The sequence below is a fragment of the Zeus faber genome (genome assembly GCF_960531495.2).
Source record: "Zeus faber genome assembly, chromosome: 8".
NCBI lineage: Eukaryota > Metazoa > Chordata > Actinopteri > Zeiformes > Zeidae > Zeus > Zeus faber.
Window position 1 is genome coordinate 13,984,959 of NC_137195.1, and position 12,461 is coordinate 13,997,419.

Below are 12,461 nucleotides of genomic sequence, written 5' to 3' on the forward strand. Positions count from 1 at the left end.
AACGGGTGTCTACCTAATCTTAATCTCTCTCTGCCTGTTTATCTCTCTCCCTCTCTGTCTCTGTTTCTCTCTCTCTCTCTCTCTCTCTCTCTGCTCCCCTTTCCCTCTCCCATTCTATCCCCCTCGCTCTCTGTCCCTCTCCAGGCTCTCTCTTCCCTCCATTCCATCTCTTTCTCTCTCTCTCTCTCTGCTCCCCTTTCCCTCTCCCATTCCATCCCCCTCGCTCTCTGTCCCTCTCCAGGCTCTCCCTTCCTTCCATTCCATCTCTCTCTCTCTCTCTCTCTCTCTCTCGCTTTCTCTCTATTGCTTGCTCGCTCGCTCTGGCTCCCTCTCTTTCCATCTCTCTCTCTCTCTTACGCGCTCTCACCGAGAGCTCCACTCATCCATCAACACAAGCACCTCTCCACTGTGACCAGACAACCACACAGTTACAGGCTTTTAAATATTTAACCCAAAATAATTATCCAATCCATTTTATTTCTCCTCAACCCTTTTAACATTTTGACTTTTTTTTTTTTTGGCATGTTTTCAAGCCTATTTTTTTCAATGATGATTTTTCTTCACAAGCATCAAGCGTTGAAGGCTGGCAGTGTTCCCCGTTGAGTGGGTAAATATTTCACCAAAAACCGGAGAGAAGCAAGGGAGCAAAGGACAGAGAACCCTCCTAACACTACAGTCAAAGGTAAGCGGCTGATCACTCTTCAGACAGTCTTACATTATGGCTTCATCATCTGTCTGGTCACAAAGATTTTTGAGTGGCTGAGTAAAAGGGGCTTGCACATGCACATATACACCGCTTGAATTTATGGCCAATGTGGGTCTTGTGCTTTTAAATGCCATGGCATGTGGACTGATGATGTATTCTACACCATTAATATTGAGAACATGTTTATTTTATGGAACTCATTTATGGAATTTCTACTATAAATACAGATATGTTAATCAGTGTGATTCACCCCCACCTCCCATCTTTTACTGTGACGGTTTAAATGTCTCCTGATAGATTTGCTTAATTTGCAGTATAATTGAATGCTCTGTTCTGGATATGATTACAAATTAGGTCAGTAGTATTGAAGCATTTTATCACCATCAACTTGTCACGTTGAGCCTTTGCACACAGTGAGGCATCAATTTGAAGCGACTTGCTGACTATGAGTTGCACTCACTTACCTATGGCTGGCTGCACTCACTTCATGGGCAGATTGTAGAAATTGAACAGGAATTTTGCGGTTAATGGAAATTTACTGATATATTTGAACATTACAAAACGGGTAGAAACCTTGTGTGCATGTGGCTGTGTGCATGTGGCTGTGTTTGTGGCGTTAAAGAGCAGTCAGGTGCCATATAAAATACTTCAGGCAACCTTAAATGATGTCAGCGTGGTGTGTCACTGGAACGTTATGGCTTCATAATGATGTCTCATAAATGCAATCATTAATAATGCCTTCAGTGGCTGTGAGGTCGTTATATATGCATCGATATGAAACAACATTTTTCTATGATTTAATCATAAGTCTCACAAGTTCAAAATGTACTCAGAGGATTCTGTGCTCACAGTGGGGCGTAAATCCAAGTGAAAGATGAGCTTCATTCGTTATATTCAGATTTTTTATACAAAAAGACAAAAGAGATGCTTCCCATGTTTGGCTGTTCTTTCATTAGACGCCTTACAAAATGGCCTCTTTCTGTACATTCAGAAATTATGGAGTCCCACACTCTGTGAATTAATGCCATTCCCAGGACTGACTGAGCTCAGTGCAACGGAACAATGAGGGAACGCTCCGATCCAGAATGAAACCCTTGATTTAGAGGCAGTTTTTTTTTTTCCTTCCTCTCTCCTCCCTCCCATCCACTGCACTGAGTGAGCTAAAAATCAAATTTATTTGCCTTCAGTTATGCAATGGTAACTGGCATGATAACAAGCTGGCGGGAGAGATCACATCAACTTGAGGCTTCGTCTGTGTGACAAGTGCTGAGCAACTACTGCTGAAGGAGTGCCGTCCCCCAGCCCCAGCCCCTGTAGGCTGCCTCCATCACCACCATCCTACCCCAATCATACCTACACCCCTAACCCTAGCTACATTTTGACTATTAGATCGCTGTAGGTGTGGTTTGGTGTTATTTTTCGCCAATTTTGATAGATTCATTTGTGATACTGTGTTTTTGTTCCCAGATGACATCATAGACTAGATTCTGTGGCAGGTCAGCTCATTAAATCTTACTGGGAAAATATTTATGATGAGAAAAAGCTTTTGCCGTTTTATTATGCTTAAGTTGATGGAGTTCACGTGTAGGGCTGGGCGATCAAATATCACAATATATTTTTTTAATGAATGCCTCAATATCAATGTTTTGGGGATGATGACTGGTGCTATCATAGGATATTTACAAAAAAGGAAATGTTTGAGAAACAACCATTAGTTATGTGGATATTTTAACCGAGCAGGTGGAGGCGTCTATGAAGTTCAGAAAATTCGATTACTTTTCTGTAACGCAGACTTAAAAACATTCACGTACATGTATATCACGATATTACCACAACCAGATTCCTACACGATGTTGTGTCTCATATCACAAAATTGATATTATATTGATATATCACCCAGCTCTGCTCACAATTACACTGACTGTGCATGGATTATTAAATTATTAAGGATCGTCAGGGTAAAAAAAATTTAAAAAAAAGTTTTGAAGGTTGAAATTTGACTTGCATTATACACACACACACACACACACACACACCTGAACAATACTTGATAACCCTGTATTTCTTCCTAAGATCGGGCTAATTTGTCATAAAGCTTTAAAGGCTGATTGCATTGATACATAAAGCTGATCTGAACCCAAACACGTCACACAAAATCTGTTGCTGTCGAGGCGGCTTGCATAGCTCATGCATGTGTGTGAACCATTATGTTTAACACAATTTTAATAAAGGAAATGGAGTGCTGGCATTGATTTGATTTGTGACAGTTGGGCTGCTGGAACCATTAAGGTGAACAAGCTTATTGTAATAGGCTTAAGCTGCCCTGTCTGGCCTGTGGGCGAGCTGTTAACTCGTTCTGGGGCTTTACTGCAACAAAACTGAGCGGGAAATCATCTGACATGTACGGCAACCTTCTGCCAAATCTACTCACTTATTTTTTTTATCACGCTCATTAGTGTTTGCAATTAAATATCGTGCGGCGTAAAAGTCAGCCCCCCGCTATGGGATCAATAGGGATGGTATTTGGCCGAGGAGGATTTTGAACGTGGCATTTTGGGGCGAATGCTGAATTGAACGGCTGAATTGAGCAGCTGGGTAGAAATACAAAGAGACCCCGAGACAGCAGGCATCGTCTTTTTTTAAAATTTCAACTCAAACAATCATACTAATACACACAATCGTATCCATCGGTGTCACCAGCGTCGAACGGCGCAATGCAACCCTTTCTTTACGTTGCAATTCTGCGATAATGAATCCATGCCTCTGTGCTCGTCTTCTTTTCTTAAGCTGTCTTGAAACCCTCCTATGTAAGAGCAAAGCCCTCGTATTCTTTTAATCTACACAAGCAGCATCGCAGGCCTGGAACCTCTCCTCTGTCCGCCCCCCCCCCCCCTGTGCTTTGCCCATTGTAATAAGGATTCCAGCGTGTGTTTGGGCTAACCGGATTTGGCCCTTGTATTTACCCTACTTTTCCCGTCTTGGATTTAGCCGGAGAAGCCGCGCGCCGAGGAGAGTGTGATGACGCCGTTGCGCCCTGAAGGACGCCGATGCATCCTTTCTTTGACAATCCATTTAGGTCCTTGTTTCTTTCCCATTCGTGTCCGCTGCTGTGAAGGGTATTTCACACCCACCAAACCCCCTATATCTCTTATATAATTCACTGCGGTAGACTCCTAATTCGACGAAGGAGCGGTCGAGTGAATAGTGACCAGGCGACGTGTGCTCTGTGCTGCAATCTGACCCCTCTGTTTACTAGAGCAGTTGTTTACCAGCTCCGGGTCGAGTCCCACCGGCGGGTCACAGCACCACTAGATCACGCAATTTCTACGTCTTTCTCAAAGTAGATCAAAGAAGAGAGGCAGATATCAGATGGATATAAAGAGAGCTCGGATGTTATTCTATTTATCTTTGATCTCTGGGGTTTTTTTTCAGGCTAAAAGCCTCTGAAACAGGGACATGGTTGAGATCTTGTTACCAAGACGCCCTCATCGCTCGCGTTTGATCGATATCGACCTACGTTCGGGGCAGAAATGAGTGGGAAAAGCTTGCCGTCGTTTCACGAGCCCGAGCTTCGTCATTCGGAAGTCATTCCCCCGCAGCCGCTTGCGAGCCCGACATCGAGACAGACAGACCGGGCCGGGGCTGCGTCTAAAGGAAACTCGGGGAAAACTGTAACTCGTGCCGCGTTTTTACAAAACCGGGAAGCTATAATCGTTCAAAGACGACGTCGTCGCACTGCGGGAAGTTCTAAGAACCATTGGAGGAACCGACCTTTTCTTTTGTGTCCGCACTGCGTCAACCATCATCGTAATTCTTAAAACACTGTTCCTTAGGGATATTTAAACGGAACCTCAAAATATTATTATTATTATTATTTTTATTATTTTAATTCACAAATATACTCTATTTGGTGCATCTCAGACCAAAATGTAACCCTGAGTTTTGGGTCTAGGTATAAAATAAACCCTGATGCAGTCGTATTTTATACACTTTCACAGGTTTGTCTCAGGAGACCTGTTGTTCTGATCATTCTCACAGTTCACCCATTTTGTAAAACAGGAATAAAGGACGCTCAGGTTGGTGCGGTTGATTGTAGCAAGTGGGAACATTGTTCTATCAAATCATTGCGATATAAAATCATTTTTTGAAGTGATGTTTTTTCGGTTGTGTGGCATACAGTACATAGGTGCACATAACTCTTAAGACCGGCCTAAGTTACCGTGGAGTACTTAAGTGAATTAACCAAACTCCGGCAACAACACTCCTAAGCCTCCTCTCTGAATAATCTGTGTGCTGATCCAAGCACCTTGTTGAAGTCAATGTGAGGCCATTTCAAGTCAACGCGGCTGTCATTTCAGCCGATAAATAGAGGGTCTCCATAAGATGTCCCCCATATGCACGATAGCAAGTGGGACGCCTGGTGTCTGTGAGACAGTACCTGTGACTGTGTACCCTCAGCTGTGTAACCCCCCGTCCCTGACTCCTCTCTCCTTCCTCGTGCAGGGTGGAGGAGGGGACGTTTGTCCTTAGGTATGGCCGCCACGGCGATGGTCCCCAGCTACAGCCCTTCCCTGTGGGTCAGGGTGTGTCATGCCCTCCCCCGGCTGGACCTGGCCATGCAGATGAGGGACAACATCTTCGTCCCTGACAGCTGGGAGTATCAGCAGGTAAATGACCTCATTAATGCACAGTATTGGTCTTATTGCTTATTTAGGTAAGTGAGATCGACTTGCAGTTATTCAATAATGGACTGCTATAAATGCCATTGTTTTTGCAAAACTATCAGTCCTTTATTCTAACTATTCTAAGTCCTTTATTCCAACGTATCATGTAAGTAAGAACGGATTCACCAATGACGTCAATTGACTTCCAGTTGTACTGATTGAGTCCTATACAAATTGATCTGATCTGAAACATTTCTTTTGGGGGTTAATTGAAACATGGTTGACATAGTATCTGTTATTTTTTTTCCATTGGATACCTCTAAATTGTGTGAAAAATGCAGAAAAAAAAGTAGCATCTCTACCAGCTAGTTGACCTCTTATTGATAAGGGCCCCTTCAGTGCTCTGAAACACTGAATTATCCGCAAATCCCTCGGTTAGAAAGCCAGATGCTTTCACATTATTCCAAATGGCACTTAGCGCTGCCATTGCACCATTAAAAATTGAGTTTGTTGATGTGGCATGCTTTCCTCGTCTGTTTCGGGTAAATTCCAACACGGAATGGCCCCGCATGGTTTTCTTTACGAATTGCCATCTCACATTCTTCCAAAAGACGGGATTTTGAAAACACCAGAGCTTCGGCTAACCATGTCACACAGTGCGCATTTGACTTTCCCATGGTGCAGTGAGAGGGGTGCAAATTATCCTCCAGTAAAAAGAGGAGAGGGAGGGAGGGAGAGAGAGAGAGGGAGAGAGAGAGAGAGAGGGGAGCTGGAATGGTACAGAGAGAATGGGGGAAGCAAATGGGAGTGAGGGAAAGACAGAGTTGCAGTGAATGTATTTAAGTAGGTCACAGATTATTAATAGAGATTCACTGGGGTGGATAGAAAGAAAGAGAGGGGGAGGGAGAGAGAGAGAGAGAGAGAGAGAGAGAGAGAGAGAGAGGGGGCAGGCGCAGGAGAACGTGGGGAAACTGGGATGGGTGCGATAGAGAGAGAGAGAGAAAAAGAGGTAGGGAGGATGGCGGTGCATAACAGGAGGAGAGGGGTTAAGGTGGAGGAGTGGCAGACGGGCAGATGGATAAGGGATAATGCCGTAGATATCTGTTGTCGTAAAATACATTTCAGTCATGTTGACTTAGTGACGTAGAGCATGACCATAATTCATACCCATACCAATAACCTATCCTGTGCATAGAATTGCATTATATTATTGCATTATATCTCTTATAAAATTCAGTGTATTTCATATATTTGACTTTACTTGTTTTGATTTTTTGGGTTATTTATGTATATTTGGCCAATTTTATTTTTAACTTTACTTCTTATTCTTTTAATTACTATTCTATTAGCATTTTTTTTCTTTTTCGCAGACTGTTACGATTTTTTTGGTGCTAATCGTCCGTAGACACGCGCTAATAATCACCATGACAAATTCCCAGTAGGCCTACATGGGAATGCACCTGGCGAAATAAAGTCACTGATTCTGATCCTGATCAACAGCGGAGACGGATTCTATTAATCATGTCAAACGCAGCACTTATTCCTCCTTTCCTCAGATTACGATGCCAGTGTAGAGTGGATCTGTCATCCGTGATTTATGTTCACACAATTTATATTTTTGGTTTCTCATTTACATTCGTCGTCTGCGGGTGTTAATGGGGGCGGGACAACATGACAAGGAATGGCATTTAAGAGGTTTAGTTAGTATTTCACCCACTCATCTTGCCGTTCTACTGCAGTAAAAATGGATTTACTGACTCATTCACTGTCTGATCTCCCCCTCCATCTCCACTCCCCCCTTTCTCCTCCTCTCCTCTCCTTTTCTCTCCCTCAGACTCTGCTGGTTCTGTCCAGTTTATCAGCCATCGCCCTCGTTATCTCCCTCCTGGTGGTCCTCTCCTTCCTCATACACTACTGCTGCTGTCACCGTGGCGACCGGAGCGAGGGCTCGGAGGACGAGGAGGAGGATGAGGACGGCAGCACGGGTCACGGATACAGCGGGCGGAAGGGGCGTGGCATCTGCTGCGTCACGTGGGTGGCGGTGGCCGCCGTCACGCTCTGCTGGTGAGGACGGTTCTGACGGTTCTGACGGTTCTGACGGTCCTGGTGGTCCTGGTGGCCGTGGTGGTTTCCGATGGTTCTGACGGTTCTGATGGTCCTGGTGGCCCTGGTGGTTTCCGATGGTTCTGGTGGTCCTGGTGGTCCTGGTGGACCTGGTGGTTTCCGATGGTTCTGGTGGTCCTGGTGGTCCTGGTGGACCTGGTGGTTTCCGATGGTTCTGATGGTTCTGTTGTTGTCGACTCCAATTTAGCAATATTTCCCGTCAACACCGCGCAGATGTTGGTGGTTCACTCGACCACTGGTGTGACTGGGTGCAGTGGCCTTTTTTCATACAGCATTTGTAAATAATAACATTTATATAGTAAGTAAGTTAGGCTTTATATATATATATATATATATATATATATATATATATATATATATATATAAATAAATAGTACATACATACAGTATATATAGCACTTTTTAAAACACTGTTACAAAGTGCTTTACAAGAAAGCAGGTGGCATCATATGAAACACAGAAATAATAAAAAATATATATATTCATAGAGCACTTTAGAATAACAAAAATAGTTTTACTCCAAAGTGCTTTACAGAGGAAAGGGATACAAAAAATAAGTTAAATTGTTAAAAATATAGAGACAAGACAAGACCAAACAGAAACATAACAAAATGAGGTTCATACTGATGTTGGTGTGTAATTAAAAGATGTAAATCTAAAGGAGTGGGTTAATCATTCATGTAAACAAGAAAATGAGAATGTGTTTTGAGACGGCTTTTAAAAGATTCAACACAATCTTCACATTGGACATTTTTGGGAAGGTGGTTCCAGAAGCCTGGGGCTGCAGTCACCAAAATGTTTCTTATTACCCCGTGGGACATGTACAGGAGGAGCTCCTTGCCACCGTGGGCAAGAAAGAATAAAACAAAGGAAACTATAGTAAATAGCGTATAAGGATATAAAATAAATTTTAAAAGTCTATATTGGGAGTTTATATTACAGTTAGCGAGTGACTTAGTTGATTGTTTGTACATTGGATGGTTTTGTTTTCAAAACTGTATAGTTATGCTGTTGCAGCATTGGAAATCGTGTGTGTGTGTGTGTGCGCATTCAGTGCAGGTCAGCGCACTGCGTGCGTGCAGTGCAGGTCAGCGCTGTGTGTGTGTGTGTCTGTGTGTGTGTGTGTGCAGCGCAGGTCGGCGCAGTGCCCTGTCGTGTGTGTGTGTGTGTGTGTGTGTGTGTGTGTTTGCAGCGCAGGTCGGCGCAGTGCCCTGTCCACCACAGAGCAGCATGCCACCTGACATCTGTCCAACATGCTCTCATATCAAAGCAACGCATACAGGAGCTGACTGGATGCCCCGCTGCCATTAGCCCTTTTAGCCGTAAACCAAAATCTAATAGTGTGATTTAACAACACACTGGGTCCATTACTGTAACTCTACGGATAAAGCTGATTAATGTGTTCCAGTCCACTCTAGGAAGAGGCTTGAGGTTTAATGTGAGATGCCATCTGACTTTGTGTTGCTTTATCATATACCATGTGATGCACTCGAGATGTGATTGCAGCTGGAAGGCTGATGTGAAAGGTGTTTGGAGGGATGGTTTCCCTGTTTCAAGTTTGATAAAAATCGAATAATGACGAAGATTACCACTTCAAAATACATTATGTCCCACCCCTTTTCCCCAGATCAAGGCCATTTGTCCAAAATATGGTGTCTGCTATTTGAAAGACATATACATTTGACCCCATATAATTGTGGGAGGCACCGTGACATGGATATACGCAGACTAAGCGCACACACATGCGCACGCACGCACGCACGCACGCACGCACGCACGCACGCACGCACGCACGCACGCACGCACACACACACACACACACACACACACACACACACAAGGTGGCGGGATCCCAGCTCATACTTCAGGGGACCCAGAAGTGAACCAGAGATCCACTCCATCCGTCCAACAGGTTATTACACATTTATTGTAGATCGTTTCTATTTAAATTAAATTGATGTCTCACGTCATTCCAATATATAAATGAAATGGCTTCTTACTGTTTTACAACCAAACTTTTTGTGCAAAATGTTCACACTATCAACATTTCCATAACTTGGTTCAATATCATAGCGTTAACAAAATAAGGCCTACCATTTGACAGAACATACCTCCCCTCAAAACATAAAATTAATCTTTATTCTCACTAAATCCTAGGTTTTTTTCTCCTTTTGGCAATGATTTTGCCCATTTAACATACTTCTTATCAATTTGCGTTATTTAATTACAATGGCAGTAGATCCATTTACATTAGTGTTGGGGTTTTTCAGCTTTCTTTGAGAACAAAAGTATAACTCAAAGTCAGGAAGCCTGACTTTAGATGTGTTCAGTCGTCATGTCCTCATTTTGTACTTAGTCAGTGCAAGACTTAAATGTGTTTCAGATGACATCCCAATATGGTATGACCCAACCAGAGTAGAGTGTGTGTGTTACATGGTCCTCATATTGTTGGGTAGAAGATATTGTAGTTTTGACCATTTCTATAGAGTCTTACATAAAAAGCCCAGATCCACGTGTGAATTATTATTACTTAAATTGATGGTCCCTACACGCAAAGTCAATGCAGCCCTTGAACTCAGCATTGAGTCTCATCCCAAAGGTTATTATGATAGACATGTGGTAGGAATATATTGTAACGGAAATGGTTAACCAAAATAAATTTCACATGCATTTTAATGCATAATATCCTAATTCCACGTCACGGTACTGTTTCATTACAAACAAATATTTATTCTTCATCATTTCATTCAAGGCAAGCAAGTCCACTGGAATTGTACCCTTCCACCAGTGTTCTACTGCAGCGCAGGTGAGAAAGCTGCATTCTTGTCATTAGTTAAAAAATGTTCTTCGTTAACACCTTGTGGTATTAATGATGTGAGGAAACATCATTTCAAAAAATTCCAAGTAAGAGTTTTAATTTTGTACAGCTTAGAAAGGGGCGCCATCTGCAAAATCTAAAGGACCATCATGGTCGTTGCGAGAATCGTTACGAGGAGGCTCAAAAAGAGATAGCTGAGAGATCTTTGAATCAGTTCACCAGAATTAATTATTCTGAGTATGTAGGTGTAATGCACAATGTGATGGTACTGTAGGTAGTATGATACCCTAGCTATTAATACATGCATAAGTTATTGACAGAATTAGATATTTTTTTATCCATTTTCCTTCAGACCTCTACTGACTTAATTGATGAATCTTCGGCTGCTACAGACTATGATGATGCTGACTATGTTCCAGACTCATGTGGCAATTCCTCGGATGCTCCATTTTAAGTTCTTGGAGTAAAGAAATCGAAACCATAGAGGGGGATAGTACCACCAGTTCAGAGGAGCCTAGAACATTAAGTTCTTCAAAGATGGGCAGCAATCATTGTACTTCAGTGAGAAGCTGCACTGCGGATTCATTAAAGAACACATCACACCAGAAAAGCTCCATAAATGTCACATCATTGTCAGTAACAGCAAAAGGAAGCAAGTACAACAAGAAGCAATTTTGTCTTTATTGTAAAAAGGCCATTTCTAAGTTGGCAAGACATCTCGAATCCGTCCACAGTGAAGAGCCTGATGTTGCAATGGCTTTCAGCTTTGATAAAAGATCCCGCAAAAGAAGCGAGCTGTTACGCTCTCTTAAGAAGAGAGCAAACTTTGAACATAATGCCAAAGTGGCAAGCTGTGGCACTGGAGGGATGGTTGCTTGTAGAAGACCCAGTACTTCAAAACAATCTGATGACTACCATCACTGCAAATTGCTACCGTCATCGGAAATCCCGGACCAGGGAGGGGTCCAGGTCATCCCGGGCCGGAACCCAGGAGTGCTCCTCCGGACCGTAACCCTCCCAGTCCACCAGATATTGCAGGGCTCGCGGACCCGGCGGGAGTCCCGGAGCTGGCGGACCGACTGTCAATGATGCGAGGCGCGGGAGGAGGCCTCGTGATGGGAGCCAAGGTGCTGGTGACCACCCTGAAAACGTGCTGCACCATGAGTTCAGCAGTTTCCAGAGTTGAGGGGAGCTTGGGCAGAGGAATAAAGCGGCAGGCCTTGGAGAACCGGTCGAAAACGACGAAGATGACGGTGTGGCCCCTAGACAGTGGAAGGCCGGTGATGAAGTCCACCGAGAGGTGTGACCAGGGACGACTATCGATGGGAAGGGGATGCAGCATCCCCATGGGACGTGACCGGGGGTTCTTGTTCTGGGTGCAGACGATGCAGGCAGCGACGAAGGACCGGACATCCTGCTCCATGGTAGGCCACCAGAAACGCTTGCAGAGGAACTCGAGGGTCCTGGAGATCCCGGGATGGCCAGTGAGGCTGGATGAATGCCCCCATTGCAGGACTTGTGCCTGGACAGCCTTCGGGACAAACAGGTGACCGCCCTCCTTTGGGCCTGCCAGACCTGCCGGACCTGCGTCTCGATTCCCCAGTGGACCGGAGCCAAGATGGGCTCGGGGAGTTCAACCAGCTCAGGAGGGTCGAACTGTCTGGAGAGAGCGTCGGGCTTGAGGTTCTTGGACCCCGGAGGATATGACAGGATGAAGTTGAAACGATTGAAAAAGAGGACCCATCAGGCTTGACGGGAGTTGAGGTGTTTGGCATCCTGAATGTATGTCAGGTTCTTGTGGTCGGTCCAGACAATAAATGGGTGTTGGGCCCCCTCCAGCCAGTGCCGCCACTCCTCCAGCGCCAGTTTGACTGCCAGTAGCTCTCGGTTCCCTATGTCATAGTTCCGCTCCACTGGGGTGAGGCGATGGGAGAAGAAGGCACATAGATGGAGCTTTTTGTCGTGAGTCCTTTGGGACAGAACGGCTCCCACTCCCACATCGGAAGCATCCACCTCCACAACGAAGGGTAGGGTAGGCTCTGGTGTGGCCAGGACAGGGGCAGTGGTAAATCGCGTTTTGAGAGCTCTGAACACCCCATCAGCCTCAGCAGTCCAGGCGAAGCGGGCTGCGGATGTCCTAGCGAGGGCG

At 44.5% G+C, this 12,461-nt stretch overlaps 1 protein-coding gene across 1 annotated transcript in view; it reads left to right on the plus strand.

Annotated features, from left to right (window-relative positions):
* Positions 1-643: 643 nt before the first annotated feature.
* ttyh1 (tweety family member 1) overlaps positions 644-12,461 on the plus strand; it is a gene marked incomplete at its 3' end in the record, with an annotated part of 28,875 nt that continues 17,057 nt past the window's right edge. Inside the window, exons 1-3 of the mRNA XM_080006203.1 lie at positions 644-682; positions 5,210-5,373; positions 7,205-7,434. Of these exons, the coding sequence (XP_079862329.1) occupies positions 5,239-5,373; positions 7,205-7,434 (365 nt within the window). The 5' untranslated portion in view covers positions 644-682; positions 5,210-5,238. The remainder of the gene's footprint in view (positions 683-5,209; positions 5,374-7,204; positions 7,435-12,461) is intronic.